A 21,564-nucleotide genomic window follows, 5' to 3' on the forward strand; every position below is an offset into this window, starting at 1 on the left:
ACATCTATATACAAAAGCAAGGTATGGAGATCTAAGTTATTTTTCACCTTTTATTTTTCACTTTGTAAAGTCTATTTTTAGTCAGAATTTTGCATTGATGTCTTTCAAAGGTCTGTACAAATACTACTTGTCTCTTTGTAATTTTTCTTCATTTGTAGTCCCCTTTCCTATATGTTATCTATTACAGTTAGTGTTTGCAAAATTAAATATCATGTATTATAATTGTTTGTCTATTTGGGGAGCTTACTGTGTGCCAGGTACTATGCTAGGTACATTACATGTATTACCTCTTTTAATTCCACAACAGCTCTAATGATATTGCTGTTGTTATTACTACCCTCACTTCGTGATGGAATATGTAGAATCACTGTGTAAACCAGCAAGTGGCAGAGATAGGATGGAGCTTTGCCGGTCTTTATCCAGAGCCTTTGCTCTTTAGTTTGGTTGTGCTTAGTAAGATTCTTCTTCACTTTGACAAACTGAACTATTAAAAAGTAAAATACTAAGGAAGAGCCAAAATTAGGAGGGAAAAACCCTATAAACGTATAAAACCTTTCTATCTTCTTTCAAAGTTGCTTGAAGCCAAGTTGAAGCCAGTGTCGTCTTCAAGCTGTTAATTTTTAGAGGATCATGAAACACTTGGTCGTCTCTGTCTCCTTTGTGTAATGAGGTATTGTCTTCGCTTCTGGGGATGTATGCTAGCAGGTGGTACAGATAAGATTACTCTTGGTTTTGCAGATTACTAGTTGAGTTTCTACAGTGTGCTAAGATGACAGGTAGAAGAAATAACTTTGTTCTTGAAATTTTCAAGTCAACAGAAGAAAGAATTAACATAGGTGTGCTTTGGGATTCCACTTTTATGATTCAAATTAATGGTGTTTTCTTCTGTCTTTTTTTTTTTAATAAATTTATTTGTTTTATTTATTTTTGGCTGCACTGGGTCTTCTTTGCTACGTGTGGACTTTTCTCTAGTTGCAGAGAGCAGGGACTACTCTTCGTTGCGGTGCGCAGGCTTCTCATTGTGGTGGCATGGGCTCTAGGCGCGCGGGCTTCAGTAGTTGTGGCTCGTGGGCTCTGGAGCGCAGGCTCAGTAGTTGTGGCGCACAGGCTTAGTTGCTCTGCAGCATGTGGGATCTTCCTGGACCAGGGCTCGAACCCGCGTCCCCTGCATTGGCAGGCGGATTCTTAACCACTGCGCCACCAGGGAAACCCTTTTTGTCTTTTTTATTCAGTAAACATTTATGGGGGCATATGCTCTATGCCAGTTATTGTTCTTTAATAAGGAACTAAAATTTTAATAAGATCCAGCAGAGCCCAAGTCATAATATTTTTGTTACATGCGTAAAACTTTAAAATTGAAAATAAAAGAATTTCTTAGATAGAATTAACTAATGTGCTACTCATTGTGACTTGGAGTAAAGCTCATCTGCCTCCATTTTCTTTTAATAAAAATAGAAATAACTATATTAAATTACCTCAAAAGTCGTTTTTAGAAAATATGTTAAAGATGGTTATAAAAGATTTGAAATTTCTTTATGTGTGTAGTTGGAGAATAAGTATCAGCATAATTTTTAAATAGACCAAACTGAAATTCTGTGAAATAATAAAATTAAATAATACTGAATAAAACTCAAAATTCACATTAAAACCCAGTAGATTTTTGGAAGATCTGTCATAAATATAATCAGTATTGCTGTTTAATTCTCATGTTGATGTAAATAGTCAAATTACATTTGACTTACCGTCTATTTGACTTACCGTCTATTTGACTTACCATCTATTTTTTCCAAAAATGAGTCTCTATTTCCCATATATTATCTTTATATACATATATATTGGAAACATATGTGGCTAAATTATAACCTTTTCTTAAACAGTCATTTATGAACAAAATAGAAAATAACGTTGTATTCTATGTGGTTTTGTCCGAGAAAGGAAATGTTGAAATTGGCAACTCTTCCACTAAATTGAAAATTACAAGGTGAACCATTGACCTACTAAACAGGTAAACATGGTTGAAAGAACATTAATTTCCTCAAGATCATAAAGCAAAACCAAGTATAGTCCATATATCTGTTAGTGAAATATGTCAGTTTGAAAGTTTTGATACTGCTGTTTAATCAGGGACAAACCATAAGATTTTGCTAGTATTTATTGTCTTTTTTTTGCTGCGCCATGCGGCATGTGAGATCTTAGTTCCCCAACCAGGGATCGAACCTGCGCCCCCTGTGTTGGAAGTGCGGAGTCTTAACCACTGGACCGCCAAGGAAGCCCCTATTAAGTCATTTGAAAGTAGTTATACACAACTTTATTTGGAACATATGTAACAAATATGGGATTACTTCCCAGAGTACTATATAAAAGGCTCTCAATAAGTAAAAGAGAAGTAGACCAATGGGAAAGTGGTAATTTAATCAGAAGAGATAGGAAAAGCCAATCATTTTATTTTTTAATAAAAATTTTTTAAAGTTCACTAGTAATCAGGGAAATGACTACTAAAACAATGACTTTTTATTTTGGCCTAAAATGTTGACAAAAATTAAAGACATTTTACATTCATAGGAAATTGGATAGGCTCACAATTTTGGGGAGTGTAATTGAAGCCTTTTTGGACTTTCACATTTAACTCTATAAATGTTATCAGAATTATTTACCATAAGCATGCATCCATGAGTAACTTGTTTAAATGAAAAAAAAAAAAGAAGAAGATCTGTGAATTTTGGAGTACATTAAGAGAAAAACAAACTGTGAAGGGCGGAAATAGCTTTTTAAAAGATGTCTTTGAATGCATATCCAGTCAATATAATAATAGTCCAGGGCAAAAAACTTCTCACCTCATACTAACTGTACTTTTTCTTTTTTTTAATGTCATTTTGTTTTACTGTTTCAGTTCTGACAGCTAGAGTCATGGGTTAGCAAATACATTTTCTTTAAAACACCAGCACCTCTGAAATGGTCATTAAGGGTCATTCCTATATAAATGCACGAATGAATTAAAAGTGCTTTTGCATTTCATTAGATTAGCTGAAGGAGCAGAAATGTTGATCCAAGGAAGAACTGTAGTCAATTTTAGGGCACTTTGAAGACAGGGAAGTCAGAGCCTGGAGAGAAATGCGTGAAGGGAGAGGTGGAGGTCAGACAGAAAAGACAGGTTGGTCCTTCCTCTGGCCTCACGTTAACCTCTTCACGTATTCTGTGAGAAAGTGCATATGACTCGACAAGCGCCCTGTGGAACAGGCCGTTTGTAAGTCAGAGATCATCTGTGTCTGCCTGTCCCATCCTGGGGATCAGAAACGTAAAAGGAGATTGAGAGACCAGGAAATATTTAAAGGAGCCACATCAAGGTTGGTGAGAAATCTGGAAATCATCTCTTTTTTGGGTTAAGAGAGAACATATGAAGGTCTGCCATTTAGATTTTCTGTTTATTGCTACAGATTGGAAGCCTAGATTCCATAGGTAGAAGCCACAAGAGGCTCATTTCGGCACCCTCTGATCGTACAATCATTCTTTTTTTTTTTTAATTAATTTATTTATTAATTAATTTATTTTTGGCTGTGTTGGGTCTTCGTTTCTGTGCGAGGGCTTTCTCTAGTTGCGGCGAGTGGGGGCCACTCTTCATCGCGGTGCGCGGGCCTCTCACTATCGCGGCCTCTCTTGTTGCGGAGCACAGGCTCCAGACGCGCAGGCTCAGTAGTTGTGGCTCACGGGCTTAGTTGCTCCGCGGCATGTGGGATCTTCCCAGACCAGGGCTCGAACCCGTGTCCCCTGCATTGGCAGACAGATTCTCAACCACTACACCACCAGGGAAGCCACCGTACAATCATTCTTAAGAGCAATCCAGTGAGGGAGTGGGCTGCTCTCCAAAACTGTGTCTCCTGCTCACTCTAGAAATGGCTAAACGGTAGGTCTCCTGTGAAGGAGGTTGGTTGGATCAGGTAATCTTAAAAATCTCTCACAACATTACCCTCTGATTTCAGTGCTTCTTAAGGCAATGAAAATATACTCCAGGACAAAGGGCCAGAATCCTGTACGCCTTTAAATAGCCAAGGAGGAACAAAACTACATAAATAAAGTCAAATCTTGCCTTGCTACAACTGAGATAGGCCAGAGCTTCCTAAAGACTTTAGTACAAATGGAGGATGACCACATGGGAAGCAAAACAAGGAGACGATACAGAAGGCAAGAAAACTGCCCGAGTGGGACTTTTTGTCCCAGCTTGTTTGAGCTCTGTGGTCCCTGCCCTCAATCTACCTGCCACCTTGCGATATTTACGGCAGCCCTTCAGGGATGGCAGTTTCTCAGGCACGTGGTCTGGGCCCCTTGTTGTACAGTAGGAAGCAGTTAGTCATCGGGCATAAGAATTCATCCTTTCAGAAATACGGCAAGAGAAGTGTATGCCGTGGACACATTTTTTTCCTTCTGGAAAGCTAACTCAGTGGTTGCCAACTTATAAAGAGCAATCAGTGTCTCTGGCAATGTGAGGAGCTGGAGGGCTTTTATCCGAACTCTGTAGTTGGAAGGAAACCCGAGAAACAGATCGATATAGGAGTAAGACCCGCCAGGGCCACGCTTGGCGGGGTTAGCTTTCTGCATGAGAGCCAGGGCTGGAACGCCAGCGGGGGCCTGGTTGAGGGCGGCCACCCGCCTTCCCTCCCCACCTCTCTGCCACAGGGCTCGTCCCTCCTCTAAACAACGTTGAACAAATATTTAAAGAATGTTGGTTTGAAAAGGAGCCAAATTATTAACCTACTCAAGCGTCTTCTGTCTCTGTCAGGCCCTCTGTTTTCCATAAGCTTCTTGTAACCTATTGCCTGTCTCTTTTCTCTATTTATTTCTATAGTGTCCATGGAAAATATTGGAGAACAAGGTAAGATATATCACTGCCTTCAGTCTAAAATTTTAAAAATAGTTGGAAAAAACGAATAGCATTCATTTAGATTTGGTTGGAGTAAGTCATACTTGGAGAATGTTGGAGTCAGGATCGGTTAAAGGCGTCTCATTCTGTCAGTCCCCAGACTGAATTCTCTCAGACGCTTGGCAGAGAACTTGACCCTGAAGTGGCAGTCACTATGCCAAGGTTCTTATGGCTTCAAGATACAGGAATGTCAACAATCTCCTGTTTCAACTCAGAGTCTGACCCCATGCCTGAGTCACCTATATAATTCATGAAAAATATCATTGGGTCTAGTCATCTCACACTGATTTAAGTGCCTGTGAGGTAACTGAATGTTTTAATGGTTCTATAATAGGAATATCAGCTTCTTTTAAAAAGCTAAAATGGCTGTTAAGGTTTAAAAATACCAAACATGCTATATTTTAAATTAAATTAGCATATTTTATTCAACTGTATCTTACACAAGTAAGTTATATATTAATGTATTATCCAGAATTAATCATTATCACTGTATACAAAATTAATATTTCAGCTTTGCATAGGACTTCAAGACTAAAATACCATACAAAGTGTGTTTATGTACACTACCTTAAAAAAAATATTCAGAATGTTTTTGTTAACAGTTGTCCTATGTGATCAGTAAGAAACTTGAACTCTTCTTGGAGGAAATCTCTCTTTGTTCAGAAGATCTCTCTTTAAAACTACTGTCCTTGAAACAGGACCACCAGATTTGACTCGAGCTGAGCAAAATAGGCAAACAGCTCAAGCAGGAACTGCTTTTGCTATTCTTTGTTAGTGAAGCAAAAGTTCTTACAGCCTGAATGTTTTAACATTCGTTTAACACTTTGTTTATGATTTAAAGTTGCAGGCATAACTGCCTTATTTTTACAACTTAGGAGAGGTCCCCGTAGCCATTTTGCCGATAGATGGGCTTGTCTACAGATGGGAGGGTTCTAATCATGGGATAGTAAGTAATTAAATAATTAAATTATTTGGTTATTTTAGAACAAGCACATCTTTTGTGAATACCATGATTTTAGTATGTATTTGCATATTAAAGTGATAATTTTGTTTCTCTCATTTTAGTTGTGTGCCTGATTGCTTATCATCTACTTTTTGCAATGTTTGTCTGGTCGTATTGGAAAACTATCTTTACGTTACCAATGAATCCTTCAAAAGAAGTAAGTTAAAATATTAGTATAGTTATGTCCTAAAGATGGAAGTCTGTAATACTGATGTCTGAAGAATGAGTTTTATGTCTTTTTATTAATGTTGCAAACTTAGTGATTTTTTATATTAATGTGTTAATTAAATACTTGAATTTTCACTTGATAAATATTATTTTTGCACTGGATGAGTATTATACTTACAATATTAAATATGTTATATGTTCCATTTCTACTTTAGAGTCAGACACAAGGATGGATGGATGGATAGATAGATAAAAAGATAGAGCTGAAGGTAGACACATTTCTATTATAATTGTCATACTAATGGAGCATTAGTTGGCTGTCAGCCACCAGAAACAACAACAGCACATTAACGACTTAACTAATCTTCTCTTTCTTTTTTTTTTTAATTAATTAATTACTTTATTTTTGGCTGCATTGGGTCTTCATTGCTGCGTGCGGGCTTTCTCTAGTTGCGGCGAGTGGGGGCCGTGCATGGGCGTCTCACTGCGGTGGCTTCTCTTGTTGTGGAGCACAGGCTCTAGGCGTGCGGGCTTCAGTAGTTGTGGCACACGGGTTCAGTAGTTGTGGCACACGGGCTTAGTTGCTCCACGGCATGTGGGATCTTCCTGGACCAGGGCTCGAACCCGTGTCCCCTGCATTGGCAGGTGGATTCTTAACCACTGCGCCACCAGGGAAGCCCAATCTTCTCTACTTTCAAAGTGTAGCTAGTCTACAGCTGTCAGGTACCCAGGCTCCTACCCTGTTGCTCTGACATGTATAGCCTCCATTCCCAACATTACCTCTTGGCCTAAAATGGCTGCTTCATTTCCAGCCATCATGTCTACATTCCAGACGGCAGGCCAGAGAAAGTAGAAAAGAAGAGTAGAAGTAAATGTCCTTCTCTTTAAGGACTTTCTGGAAGTTGCTGATGCCATTTCCACTTACATTTAGAACTTAGTTTTATGGCCACATTTAATTGCACAGAAGACTGGAAATTTAGTGTTTATTCTCAATGGCCATGTTAACCACGTTAGAAGGAGTAGATGTTGGGGGACAACTAGCAGTTTCAGCTACAGAAGGTTTTTTAAATAGAGTTATATATTCAAATATGCATCTTAAAAAGATCATTCTGGCGAACTTTTTGTTTCTGGGTGTTTAATCCTGGTTAAATGTCCTTGAAGCAGAGAAACTGTGATTTACTCATTTTTGTACCCTTGGCACTTAGTCTAGTATATGGTTGTTGAATAGAAATATACTCTGCTCCAGTAATAATAATGTAGTTTTAGTAGGCTAACGTTAAAAAAAAGAAGTCTAGGCATCACTTAGAATTGTTTCCTGAAATAATCTGTTTGAAATGCAGCTGTGGTCAAAAAGGCCAGTAAATATGCTGTATGAACTGGGAAAGGATATTAAAAACAAAACCACAGGTATTTGCACAGTATTAATGGCACGCTTGGCCTAGAATGCATTAGATATAGCCTTTCTTCTTCCTCTCTCTACTTACTTTTTTTCCTACCTCTTTTTCCTCCCTCCTACCATGTTCTCTTCTTTCCTATCCTTCTTACCCTCATCCTGTCCTTAGTTGTAGGTTTGAAGGAAATTGCTGACTTTTATCATAGGTCATCTCATCCACTCTGGTGGTTTGCCTGTGACCTCTGTGTTGACATGTCCCAGATCTGTTTCTAGCCTGACCTCTCCCACGAATTTCAAATTTATATTATCTCCCTGCCAAACATAGCTCCTTGATCACTGCACTGACACCGCAAACACAACACATGTGAGACTGAAGCCACCACCCTCTCCTTCCCCAAACCGTGACTCATCTGTTTCTTCTACGGGTTAATGCCACTGCCAACCACTTTGTCATTCGAGCCAGAAGCTTGGCATCCTTGCGCCTCCCCCAGCATCCAAATCCTGGAAATGTTTGCACTTCCTAGTTTTTCTTTTTCATTTCCAGCCCCTTTCTCTTTATTTTCCATCACTGCCCTAATTCAGAGTCTTGGTCATCTCTGTCATCTGAGACATTGCAGTCTTCTCTGTGGTGTCACCCTTGACAATCTTGCCTGCATTCCCTTCGGAGAATTCTGCAAAAATCCATCCTTCACTCTGCTGCTTGTGTCTATTCAGTGACTCTGCCCATCCCACAGGGTGAAGGCCAGTCTCCCTAGTTTGGCAACGATGACTCTTGTCCAAATTTCTGACTCCTCACTTTGTACTCTAGTAGTTCTTATGTACATGGTTTCCTGTGTACACCATGCCATAATTTTCTTTCTAGAATGTTCTTAACTCCTTTCTCATTAAAATAATTTTATTTTTATCTATAGTGGCAGCTCCTTCTTGGTCTCCTCTGCTGGTTCCTCATTATCTCCTGAACCTCTAAAGCATTGGATTATCCCAGAGTTCAGTCTCTGGACCTCTTCTCTTATTTATCTACATTATGACTTTATATACCGTCTCATCGCTTTCAAATTAATCACTAGCCTGATCCTCCCTCCTAAACTCCAGACTCCTTTCCAGCTTCCGATTTGGCATCTAATAGGAATTTCAAATTCAAATTCCAAGTACCTGAAAATAAACTTCTGATTTTCTACTTGGTCCCCAAATCCTTCTATTCCTACATTTTTCCCATCTCAATGATGGCGATTCCATCCTTCCGGTTGTTCAGGTCAAAATCTTGGAGTCACCCTTGGCTACTCGTTTTCTCTCAGACGCCACACCCAGTCAGTCAGCAAATTCTGTAGGCCATACCCTCAGAGCACCCACGTGTTAGCTCACGCCCCTCCCTGCTCCCAGCGCGGTCCAGGCCACCAGCATCCCTGCTGGTATATGTCCAGTACCCTGTCAGCACGTTTCCTTGCTTTTGTGTTTGCCCTCTTCTGTATATTTTCAGCACAGTACCAGAGTGATGCTTTCAAAACACAAGACAGTTCATACTATTCCTCTGCTCAGAACTTTGCTGTCATATCTGAGCTCACTCAGAGTAAAACCCTAATTCTCTGCTGTAACCTAAAAGGCTGCGCATGGCCTGGCCTCACACCACTTCTCTGACCCTCTGTAATGCTGTCTTAGTCGCATCAGTTTCCTTGCTGTTCTGCCAGCACACTAAGCGTGTGTCTCCTTCAGGAGCCTTGAGAGCGGCTATTACCCCTTGATCTGGAACACTCTTCTCACAGCTAAAGGCATGGCCACGCCCTTCCTTTTCTTGCTCTCTCTGTGTCTCTGCCCAAGAGTACCTTTCAGGCGTTCCATGACCACTTCCTCCAAAATAGCAAAACCCCATCCCTGCTTTCCTTCTAAACCTTACCTTGCTGTGTTTTTCTCCATGGCATATCATTCTGTAATTCATCCCATAGTCATTTTTTATACCATCCCTAGAATATAAGCTCTACAACAGCATGAACTTTATCTGTTTATTCACTAATCCATCACCAGTACCTGGTGTCTGACCCTTAAAAGGTACTCAATAAATATTTGTTAAATGACTGAAAGTTGAGGAGTTACGTGTATAGAGACAGGTTTGTGTTTATAGCTTTGGCAGAAAGTTGAAGTGACTTCTGATTTCTCCCTAAAATTATATGTGAGATCAACAACTAAGAATAATGGGGGAAGTAGGTTGACTGAGGTTTGGAAGAGCAGAGAAGGTTTGAAATAGCAGCTGGAGAGAGAGGAAAAATGAAATGATAAAAAACGCAGAATTGAGGGAGTAGTGGAGGTTGATGACAGTGAATTTACAGTTTTGTACCAGGCCTTGTTGGATGACTTTTGTACAGAAGACATATACCTTATTCGATTCATACTACTGTAGGAGATGGATATTATTTATTACCATTTCACAGATGGAGCAACAGGCTTGAACATGAACTAATTATCCTAAGGCATCAAGCGCTAGTATGTGGCAGAGCTAATAACATTCAAAGCAAAGTCCTTTTGACCATGGAGACTGCACTCGTGTCCCTGCACCACGCTCTAGCATGAAGAGTGGACCCCACGTGGGGGCTGTGGAGGGGATGTGTGCCAGGACATCAGTTGGCGCATGGAGGAAAAAAATAGCCAAACTTCTATTTATATGCTGTTCTTTTATGTTTCTCCTTTTTTAAAGATTCTTATATAAGATACATACTATATTAGCTAATAGCACATCTATAAATAAGTAAATATGCATATATTGGCAGTGCAGTCTCAAATTATTTTTTACTGGTAGGGGTACATTATCAAAAGAGTTTGGAGACCAGTGTCATGAAAGAAAGAGCCCTTGCTTGCTGGTTAAGAATCTTGGGTTATTCCATTAATAAAATGCAAGATCTTGGGCTTAATCTTCTAATTGATTTGCATCCAGAGACCCCTCACTTGTAAAATGAGGATCTTGGACTTCCAACTGACAATAAAGTGCTCTCAAGTGCTAAAAATCTTTGGAAAATGGGACTAAAAAAGTAGGAGAAGAGATAATATAAGAAAATAATGTAAATATTTTCTTGTCACTGTTCAGAGAATATAATTTTTCAATTCATAACATTTTCTCCCGATATTAAAGTAATATAACCATACGAAATTATATTTTGAAAATGAAGAGTAGGCAGAAAGAAAAAGAAAAAAAAAATCCCACCACACTAATTCAGCCAGTTTACATTCTGAATTTCTTTCTGGTTATTTTTCCTAGTGGTATTCAGAGGACACATATTCCAGTTTTTTTCCTGTAATAGTTCTTCCTTGGTTTATTGTCATTTTTAATAACAACATGATATTCTCACTGAAATACTGCATTTTTAGTCTGATCCCAACTTTTCATGTTATAAACAGCGTTGTTAAAGTGTTTGTTCATAGAGCTTTACCCATATTTTGGGTTATTTTTCTTAATATAAATTCTCAGAAGTAGAATTACTAGACGAAGGAAATTTAAGTCACTTGCCAAATTGTCTCCCAGAATAATTACAGCAATTTCCAAAGCCACCAGTTTTTATCAGAACCTTGGCACTGCATGCTGTTCTTAAGAAAACTGTTGTGAATTTAATAGGCAAAAAAAGTTCTACGTTTTTTTTTTTGTTTTTTATTTATTTATTTATTTATTTATTTATTTATGGCTGTGTTGGGTCTTCGTTTCTGTGCGAGGGCTTTCTCTAGTTGCGGCAAGCGGGGGCCACTCTTCATCGCGGTGCGCGGGCCTCTCACTATCGCGGCCTCTCTTGTTGCGGAGCACAGGCTCCAGACGCGCAGGCTCAGCAATTGTGGCTCACGGGCCTAGTCGCTCCGCGGCATGTGGGATCTTCCCAGACCAGGGCTCGAACCCGTGTCCCCTGCATTGGCAGGTAGATTCTCAACCACTGCGCCACCAGGGAAGCCCAAGTTCTACGTTTTAATTTGGAATTTTAGGTACTAGTGAGGTTATATTTTAATTTTTGTCCTAAGTCAAAAACAACTAGCAAAAAAGGAAATACAGTTCTTTGAGTTTTCTGTTTATTATTGGATTCTGGTTTTTTTCTTAATTTGTGCACCCTTTTAAAATTATACTCTCCTTTAATCTGAAAACTGTGTTTGATCCCAGATGTTGGTTTCTAATATCATTCTCTAAGGAAAGGAAGAAGAGCTCCTTGGAGAAATGGCTGATTCTAGAACTAGGGCAGGATATTTTGAAAATGAGCCTGGAGCGTATTATGCCAAAAAGTAAAAGGTACTCCAAAAAATAAAATAAAATACATTGATGGTGGTATATCAAAGGGACATAGGATCCAGTTGAAAATGTCCCAGTGACCAAAGCCGGAACAATTTCAGCAGGAAAATAAATAAAATAGTGTTCATTTATAACTCAGAGTATAAAATAAATATCTTTGAGTCTACCGATATAAAGAAATGATTGAATGAATAAATAAATGGGGAGAAAAGAGAAATCTCTTTTACAGAAGAATTCCGAATAATTTATGTACATACTCTGCCCTCAAGGAGGGGAAGAATAAATCTCCACTCCTTAAATGTGGGCTGCATGTGGTGACTTCTTTTCAAAGAGTACAGGGTGAAGACAGGGAAATAACGAGTCACTTTACAGTGGAGAAACCTGAAAAACACTCCCTCAACCAGGTGATTAAAGTCAACATCAACAGTGCTAAGTCACACTGATAGTATGTTCCCTTGATATGACGTGGTGAGAACGGCACTTTGCCTCTGTGGTCTTCCTCCCCAAAACCCGTAACCCCAGTCTAATCATGAGATAAACATCAGAAAATTTCCAGTAGAGCAGCATCTTACAGAATACCTAATCAGTACTACTCAGAATTGTCAAACTCAACAAAAACAAGGAAAATCTGAAAAATTGTCTCAGCCAAGAGTGACTTAAGGAAACATGAAAAATAAATATACTGTGGTCTCCTAGATGGGACCCTGGAACAGAAAAGAAGATATTCAGTGAAAACTAAGGAAATCTGAATAAACTGTGGACTTTGGTTAATAACAATGTATCCATATTGATACATTAATTGTCCTAAATGTACCATGCTAATATATGATGTTAGGAATATCAGCAAGTTGATGAGAGGATATATGGGAACCTTGTACCATTTTCTCAATTTTTCTATAAATCAAAATTGATAAAACTGTTTAAACAAAAACAAAACAGCTTGCATTACTGACCAAAGGACCGCTGCAATCTGGAAGATCGGAGGTCAGGTATATTATCTTTTTCACCCCAGGAGATCTCTCATTCCTTCAGCTCTCTGCAGATGTCATCTTTCCTCAGATCTGTGATGTGCGTTTGTACATAAAAGTGTTCTGAGGGGGAGGGGACTGCATATTTGGTGCATTCCAAGATAGAACTAGATATTTTGACATCCATCTTACATAAATAACAATTCCACCAACATGTATTTGGTTTTTAGGACCTGATGGTTGCAGTGTGTTATGTTTATTTATTTATAAAAGTATTAAACATACTAAGGACTCTTCATTTCCATCACTCACTAGAATTTACCTCTAAAGTTAGAAGGATCCAGAACTCTGTAGAAAATGTAATAAAATGTCGATGGTTTTATTCCTTTTTAGTATTAAGTCTTTTACGAAACTAATTTTCAATGCTAGGTTTTAAATTACTTTTAGAAATGGGCAAGGGAGATATATCTGCCTGAATTATGGGACTTATGGTTCTGACAATGGAAAGTTAGAGACTAGGATACAAAATAACTTTTGCTTTGATATTCAGTGCTCTGACTTAGGCTTCCTGGTACTTGTTCCTTTGTCCATTCCACAGTTCTAGCAGAGGGCTTACTCTGTGCTAAGCTTGATCCCCTTGTGGGGTTACATGCTTGTGGAAGAGATAGACAAAGGACAAATGAACCAACAAAATAATTTCAAATTATGGTGTGTAACACAAAGAAATCACACATGGACCTGATGGAGAGTATGGCAGGGGGAAGGGACAGAATTATCAGGGTCCCTACCCTAGTAAGGGAATCGTGGAAGTTCTTTGAGAAGATGACATTTCAGCTGAAACCTGCAAAATGAGAAGGAGCCATCCAGAAAGTGTGAGGAATAATGTTCTAGGCAGAGGAATCAACATGTACAAAGTTAATAGATACTTTCACCAGATCGACCCTACCTTTTCTTGACTATTACGGAATTACAGCATCATTTGATGTTATACATTTTCTACCACCACTCATATATTTCCAAACAAGATACACAGTTCTATAAAGACCATCAGTACACTTACCTGTTTGTCAGTGTTTTCTTTTTTTTAAATAGCATGTTTCAAATTTTAAAGTAGTGTCATCAACAGGTGCATGGTGCCCAACCTAGAATTTTTAAGTAAGAAAGAAAATCTGGCAAATCCTCTGATAAACCAATATGATTGCATATGATGGGTCAATAAACAATTTGAATTTTTCTTTGTTGGGTCTTTAATTCTGTTAGTAAGATCTGAATGGTGACAGCATTCTCATTGCCTCTGCTTCCTAGTGAACTTCTTTTTCAGAGTAACTCTGAAAACAATGCAATAGATTCTAGGAATCCATGATCCAATTGAGAGATAGTTTTCCACCTGTTGGAAATGTGGTTCCCAAACTTTCTTTGACTCTAAGGTATTTAATCTGCTGCTATTCCTGCCCCAGCCTCTAGAATTAGGCTGCAAGGTCCTTTTTTTCTGGGTTTGAGACTCAACACTGCTCACTGCCACTCACTGCCCTCATTTATATAGTCATGCAATCTGGAAAATTGTGTAAATATATTTCGTTTTATAAACTGAGATTTAAGGTAGCAAGCAAATGAAGAGCATCTGATAGAACGAATACACCAAGGCTTTATAAATGTGGCCTTCATTTATTTGTTATTCGTATTCATTTGAAAAAGGATTGGTTAAAGTATAATTTGAAACACTATGAAATTAATTAATAGTAAGCAAATGCTGTGAGCATCTTGCAGGAGGAATATTTAATGTGGAGAATACTTTTTTTCAAATATCTTTCACAAACTCTTAAGGGGCCTAACAGTAACATACCTGCTAATTTAATGTAAGTAAATTTCATATACTAATTTAGAATAATTCATACTACATAAATTTCTACTTAGAGAAAACTTATTTTTATTTTCTTTACCTTAATGAGTCTGAAATTTTACAACTATATTAAAAATCATGCATTTGTGAATATTATGGTACCTTAAAATTATTTACATTTGGAAGCTGAAGATTTGTTTCTTTTTTTTTTTTAAGTTATTTATTTGTTTTTATTTTTGGCTGTGTTGGGTCTTCGTTGCTGCGCGTGGGCTTTCTCTAGTTGTGGTGAGCGGGGGCTACTCTTCTTTGCAGTGCGCGGGCTTCTCATTGTGGTGGCTTCTCTTGTTGCGGAGCACGGGCTCTAGGCACGTGGGCTTCAGTAGTTGTGGCACTTGGGCTCAGTAGTTGTGGCTTGCGGGCTCTAGAGTGCAGGCTCAGTAGTTGTGGTGCACAGGCTTAGTTGCTCCGCGGCATGTGGGATCTTCCCGGACCAGGGCTTGAACCCGTGTCCCCTGCATTGGCAAGTGGATTCTTAACCACTGCGCCATCAGGGAAGCCCTGAAGATTTGTTTCTAATTTTAAAATAACCTCAGTAGAATTATCAACCTCTAAACAAAGATTTTTAATTTTTATTTCTCTGAAGATAATGATTTAGGTTCAAATATCATGACCTCATTTTCATCAGATTGTCTTTCTTTCCTTCATTGACACACTTAAATCACTTTTTAAAAACTTTTTAAAAATTGTAAAATATGTCTTACATTCAAAAACCATATATAAGGCACAGTTTAAAGAATAATAAAATGAAAACACCTAAACGATCACCCAACCAAATAGAAGCATTATTTATATTTGAAGTATCTTCTGTGTACTTCTATTTTGTATTTCCCTGCATTTCTCAAGAAGTAACAGCTATCCTGAGTTTTGTGTTAATCATTTCCTTGTTTTTTAAAATAATTTTATCATATATACATATCCCTAACCATAATAATATATAGTAGTTTATTTTATATATCTGTTCATCAGTAGGTTGAGAGTCTTGGTTGTACACAGCTGTAGTTCATTAAATGTTAAGTGCCATATAGGATTCAGTTATTTGGATAGATCATACTCCAATTTATTTATCTATTCCCCTTTCAATGGACATTTGGGTTGTGTTTAGTTTTCTACATTTTAAACAATGGTGCTGTGAATACCCTTGTACATGTCTCCTGGAGTACATTTATAGGAGTTCAAATAGACTTTTAAAACCATTTTTTTTGTGATTATCAAGTTGGAGCCCAAACAAATTTTCATTTTTCTCAAATAAGTATTTTTTTAAATTGGTTGGGCCCAATTGGCAGTATAAGAAGTAAAGTCAATGACTAGTTCTTCTGAGTGCTAGAGAAATTCACGTAATGATTATCCCTAAGTTAAAACTCACTTAAATGAGAATGCATGCTTGATGTATTTGTTTCTATTTTTGTTTTTAATTATAACCAATTGAAAAATGCATCCATTGAACCAAATTTGTTTATTTTGCCATTTCATCTATTAATGTAACTAATATTTGGATAGAACTCTACAGTTTATAAGGCACTTTTACATACTTTATTTCTCTTGAGCTTCACAAACATCTGAGGAAGTAGGTATTATTATTATTCTTCCCTTTTTTTAGATTTATAAACTAATGGTCCATGAGATTAACAGACTTGCCCAGATTTCAAATCTATTACCTCTCTGAATTTATATGCTATATACTGTTAATATTTTATAAATACCTCTTTGTGGGTATAGTAGATAAATATGTTATCATTTCTTTGAGAACACTGATTAAAATTTAAACTTCTTCCACAGTTCCATCTCTCTTATGCAGAAAAAGAATTGCTAGAGAGAGAGCCAAGAGGAGAAGCCCATCAGGAAGTTCTTAGGCGAGCAGCCAGAGACCTTCCCATCTACACCAGGACCATGTCTGGAGGTAGAGGATAACGAGTGCTTTGGCAGGGTGGGTTGTGGTGATGGTTAGAAAGCATATCTATACTTGAAACTGTCACACACTCATTGAAACACATTGTGCTTCAGCTTGGATTATTATTAAATCTCTCCTGTACAGTCCCATAAGACAGAATGGAAAGATGAGTAACGCTGTGGCACAGAGATCTCAACCAAGTCAGAACTGACTTGACTTCTATTCTGCCTTCCTAGCTGTGACTCAGTGAAGATGTTAGAACTGCTGAAACTTGATTTGTAGTTGCGTTCATTTTTAAAGTTTTAATTCCTATTCTTATTTAATTCAAAAGAGCAGTATCTGTAATGAACATAACATTGATAATTCTACATAAATTTAAAACTTAGTATGTAAATTATACAAAACTTAATTTGGGTATTGATAAAATTTCTTTATCTTTAAAATTTATTTATTTATTTATTTATTTTACAAAAGCAACTCAATAAATCTCATTTACTTGGACTAAGATTTTTAAGGTAATTTAACAGCTATCTAATTAAAGAATTGTCTTAAAAACTGACACACATGGACTACCGGTACTTGCCCACAAAGGCTCACCCAGAAAGAAACTCTGTGACTTCAGATGTATCCTGTCCCTTTCAGTGGCCACTAGCCCCATGTGGTTGTTGAGCACTTAAGACGTGGCTAGTCCAAATTGAGATGTGCTTTAAGTGTAAAACACACAACTAGTTTCCAAGACTTGGTATGAAAAAAAGGACTGTAAAATACCTCGTTAATATTTTTATATTATTTATATTTGTTTCTAACTCAGAGTCATAATTGAATATAACGCTAAGCTTCACACACGATTTTTTCCTGTTGTTTTTACTGTTTCTCAATGAGCAAGTGGTCGTTCCCTGATTTAATATGATGCCACTGGTTCTATCCCATAAAGAGAGTGATGTGCTTATGTATGTTTACATATATTTACCCTGTATAAGCCTAAACTAATATTGAGGAGATTTAAGCCCCCTAAAAATAAGTTACTACACAAGTTACCAAAACTAGTTAATGGCAGTGACAGTATCAGGTGCAAAAATCTAGTCTCCTCATTCCTAGTGCAGTGCTTTTTCTACTAGACCCCTTGCTACACCACAGTAAGACCAAGGAGGGAAGTATAAGTCATACCAGGATAAAGTATTACTATTCATTAATAACAACTACCCTTTGGATTTTTAAGTTATCTCCTTGTGTGGGTTATGTACTGGTAAGGCTGTCATCTCTTGTATTGTATGCCTATCTCCTGGGATGAACTTATGATTCTCAAAATTTGTGACAGTCTGGAACAGAATCTGAACTTCCTGATACAGTCTTTCTGTTTTTAGTGCAAAAATTCTGGATGCATGCTAAAATCAGTATTAACTGACTAGAGTCACTGACTCAAATTACAGAAAGTGTAATAGATTATAATGCTGGTGTGATTGATCTCCTTCTGGAATATGTGGAACGTAAAGGTAGTCATGATGCAGAAAGGACGTCCAGTGGAGCAGCAACAGTACCCCCAAGGCAGGAATGTGAGTGGGATCCTTCTCACCCCATCCCCAGCCAAGACCCTTGGGTTGTTTGGATAACTTCCTTCTTCACCCTGCGAAAGGCCGCGGACTAAAGCAATGAAAGGCGCAGTTGATGTTCACACACTTTATACGTCTTAAGAGAATTGAAGAAAGTAGATGGCAATATAATTTGGGGTTTTCCCATTCATTCTAAATCCACAGTCCTTCCTCCAAACCTAAAAGAGAAAAATACTAGCTGCCTGTACACTGACTGCTGTACACAGAGAACAAATTCAACCGTGTACGGAATTGGGTGTAGGGTGTAGTGAGGCGGGTACTAAGACTCCTCATCTCACTTCTGTTTGTCCTGTGCTTTCTCCTGATCCGACCATCTCCTGCTTTCTTACAGGGTTCTCCAAACTCTATCATATTATTATTTATTTTTATTTTTATTAATGAGGACTATTTGCTTTTTTTAGCTCTCCCTTACTATCGATCCTTTCCTACAAAAAAAGATTTGTAGATTTTTTGACACGGAAGGTAACCATTAGAAGTGAGGTAATTAGTTTATCATTTTGCACACAGATGTTGGTAATGCTTCCTTTTCAACATGTACCAAAAAAGTTTAAAATCACATAATACATGAATAAATTCTCAAAAAATTCGAGCAAGACAGTTAAAATAAAATGCCCCCTCCACTGTTAAGACTTTTTAAATGATAATTAGATGGCTCAATTAAAATTCCAGTGGGGTGATTTTAGTTGAATATAATATGGCACATGGAGTGTTTTTTTATTATAAGACTAAATTTCTGTTTCTGAAAGACTGTAAACAAAACCTTTTTCTACGTTGTTTTGATTTCTTGTGAGTTAGTGGCCACTTTAATTTGAAAGGTTTTTTTACCCCAGTGTACTTTAGAGATAATCGCCACTTGGAGAGAATCTAGCATTGCCCACCAAAACTCACCTGGAAATTCTGTGACTTTAGACCCCTGCTGCCCATTATGGTAACCACTAGTCTTTAAGTTGTGATTACTGACAACTTAAAATGTGACCGTAAGTGTAAAACACATAACAGGTTTCAAAGGCTTGGTATAAAAAAAAGTACAATATGTCACTAATATTTTATATTAATTATATGTTGAAATAATATTTTGGATATATTAGGTGAAATAAAATATATCATTAAAATTAATTTCCCCTGTTTCTTTTTACTTCTTTTAACGTAGCTCCCAGAGAATTTAAAAGTACTCACGTGGCTCACATTATATTCCTTCTGGAAAACACTGCCTCACACTTTGATACTTCGCATGAGCAAGTGATACCTTAGAGCTTGACTTGGGATGTACCTGTGAGGCTTCTTCATTCAGGAGATGAGCAGGCCATGCCATCCATCTCTGGAATTTCTGAAAAAGAAAGTTATAAGGGGATGATTAAGGAATTATTTCAATATTGAAAACAACTCCATCTAGGCCTTGTGTTCTTAAAAATAAACCTCATTTTATTCTTAGTTTATAGCAACCATTTCTGTTTTTTTAGAGATTATAGTATTAGCTAATATAATCTTGGTAACTGCTTGTTGCAAGTATTTTTTCCAAATTTTAAGTTCATTAGTATTGGTTTTGCTGGTCCTACTGGACTGCCCACTTAACTGATCTCCTGTAATTTTGGCAGACTGAGTGCATCCTGTCAGGTGCCTGTGTACTGAAGAGCATCTCCAAATCAATCTTCCATAATTGTCTTTGATATCTGTAATAGAGAAGAAAGGATCAGGACTTCAGTCACAAGAATTAAAATTCTCTACTGGAAATACCTCTTGCAATACTCACTTCTAATCTTGTATCTCACCCAACAGAAAAGATGTGAGTGCTTTCCCAGTTCAAGCAACCAATTGAGTGCATTCACAAATTTCTAAAATGTGTTTCTCAAAAAACTTCTAGAATGTGGTTGTGTCCTCCCCTAGTTATCCTGGCAGGGTACTGGAAATGAATTGATTTAGTCGAGGGAGACATTCTGTTTACTTTGATAGAAATGGACATGGTTGCACCCTTTGTGAATCTTACTGTGACTGCTTTATAATTATATAGTATACTTATAGTTGAGCGTGCCTTAGAAAAATTTCCCCAAAAGATTTTCTGTTCTTGGGAAACCTCTCCAGAGAACTGAGGCTACAGGCAAGTCATTCCATTTTTGTTTTTACGCAGTCGAATATGTCATTTTTACCGAATTTAAATTCATTATGCTTTTTAGAACTTAGATTTGGATAGATGATTAAGAGCTATTTAATTGTGTATTCAATTCACTGTTAAATCTAAGGCTAAGTGGAACTCTTTGTTCATAGCAATCCGCTATTGTGACAGATGCCAACTTATAAAACCAGACCGCTGCCATCACTGTTCCGTCTGTGATAAGTAAGAAAACCTTTTACTTCTAAAATGTCTACATGCTGGTGGTCTTTTTATTTAATACGTTTCTTTTCTCACCGCTTTCCGCATTATTTCCTTTTCTCCTTATTCACGCGTCTCAGGCCTTTATTTAGGAAGTGTAACCAGCATGGTCCCTTGCATTAATATGAGTGTGGCTGAGGGCCATGACTGGTTGCCCCTATCCCCCCAGATTTTCGCTGATATGAATGAAGTGCATGATTTTTCGCAGCTCATGCTTGGCTGGTTCTAGTTAACAAGTACTTCTGTGATTCATTTCCCTCTTGATAAAGATAACTCAGTGGGCTTCATGACAGTCAGATGTTATTATATACTTATACTACAAGGACAGTACTACTTGGCTTAAGGTTGGATATTAATGGGAAAGCTTTATCCAGACTTTCTATAAATCTGTTGACATGTTGCACTTTATCTTTAGCGTAAGAGTTGTATATTAACATACTGCTTGTTTTTAGAAAATTATTTTATTTGCATCTTAAAGTATGTATATTTTGAATTTAAAGTTCTGCTATTGGGTCGTCTAGAATTGGCCGTAGTGTTTACTGCGTTTATTTTAGATGAAGCCTTTGGCTACTATTCAGTTTTTAGATAAGTAAATAACTTTGCAGTATTTTACTCGCCACAACTCTCTTGAAATAGCATTTCCTCTTTGTAACGTATTGGGATTACACTTTTGCGGGGCGTTGAGTTCTGTGTGTGTGATTTTTTTTTTAGATGCATTTTGAAGATGGACCATCATTGCCCATGGTGAGTGTGGCTCTAAAAGAACTTTCTGTCCTTTATAACATAACAAGTGGAATCATAGATCTATTTAAATCTTTTTATAAATGAAATCTTGCCTTAGCTGACCTAGGAGGACCTTTCAGATTAAGTTCCTAGTATTTGTTTAGTTAGCTCAAAAGAGCCTTTCTTCAGGAGAGTTTCCGTGAAATAATTTTAACACCAGTAGGTTAACAATGTAAAAGTTATTTTCTCATATTTGCTCAGAACAACTGGTTTTCTTTGTATGCACATGCGTAAACACAGAGATTCTAAAATACTTCTCAGAAATTACACCAAAATGTACACATAAATTATATACAATACTGCACTCAAAGTTTCT

General features: G+C 37.5%; 1 protein-coding gene across 2 annotated transcripts in view; it reads left to right on the forward strand.

The window, feature by feature from the left end:
• ZDHHC2 (zDHHC palmitoyltransferase 2) overlaps positions 1 to 21,564 on the forward strand; it is a 68,285-nt gene that overhangs the window by 23,537 nt on the left and 23,184 nt on the right. For both annotated transcript variants that reach the window (XM_082444529.1, XM_082444530.1), the window contains exons 2-6: positions 4,841 to 4,867; positions 5,981 to 6,075; positions 16,376 to 16,496; positions 20,360 to 20,429; positions 21,177 to 21,209. In XM_082444529.1, the coding sequence (XP_082300655.1) occupies positions 4,841 to 4,867; positions 5,981 to 6,075; positions 16,376 to 16,496; positions 20,360 to 20,429; positions 21,177 to 21,209 (346 nt within the window). The remainder of the gene's footprint in view (positions 1 to 4,840; positions 4,868 to 5,980; positions 6,076 to 16,375; positions 16,497 to 20,359; positions 20,430 to 21,176; positions 21,210 to 21,564) is intronic.

This window comes from Balaenoptera physalus (genome assembly GCF_965194825.1).
Source record: "Balaenoptera physalus genome assembly, chromosome: 21".
Taxonomy (NCBI): Eukaryota; Metazoa; Chordata; class Mammalia; order Artiodactyla; family Balaenopteridae; genus Balaenoptera; species Balaenoptera physalus.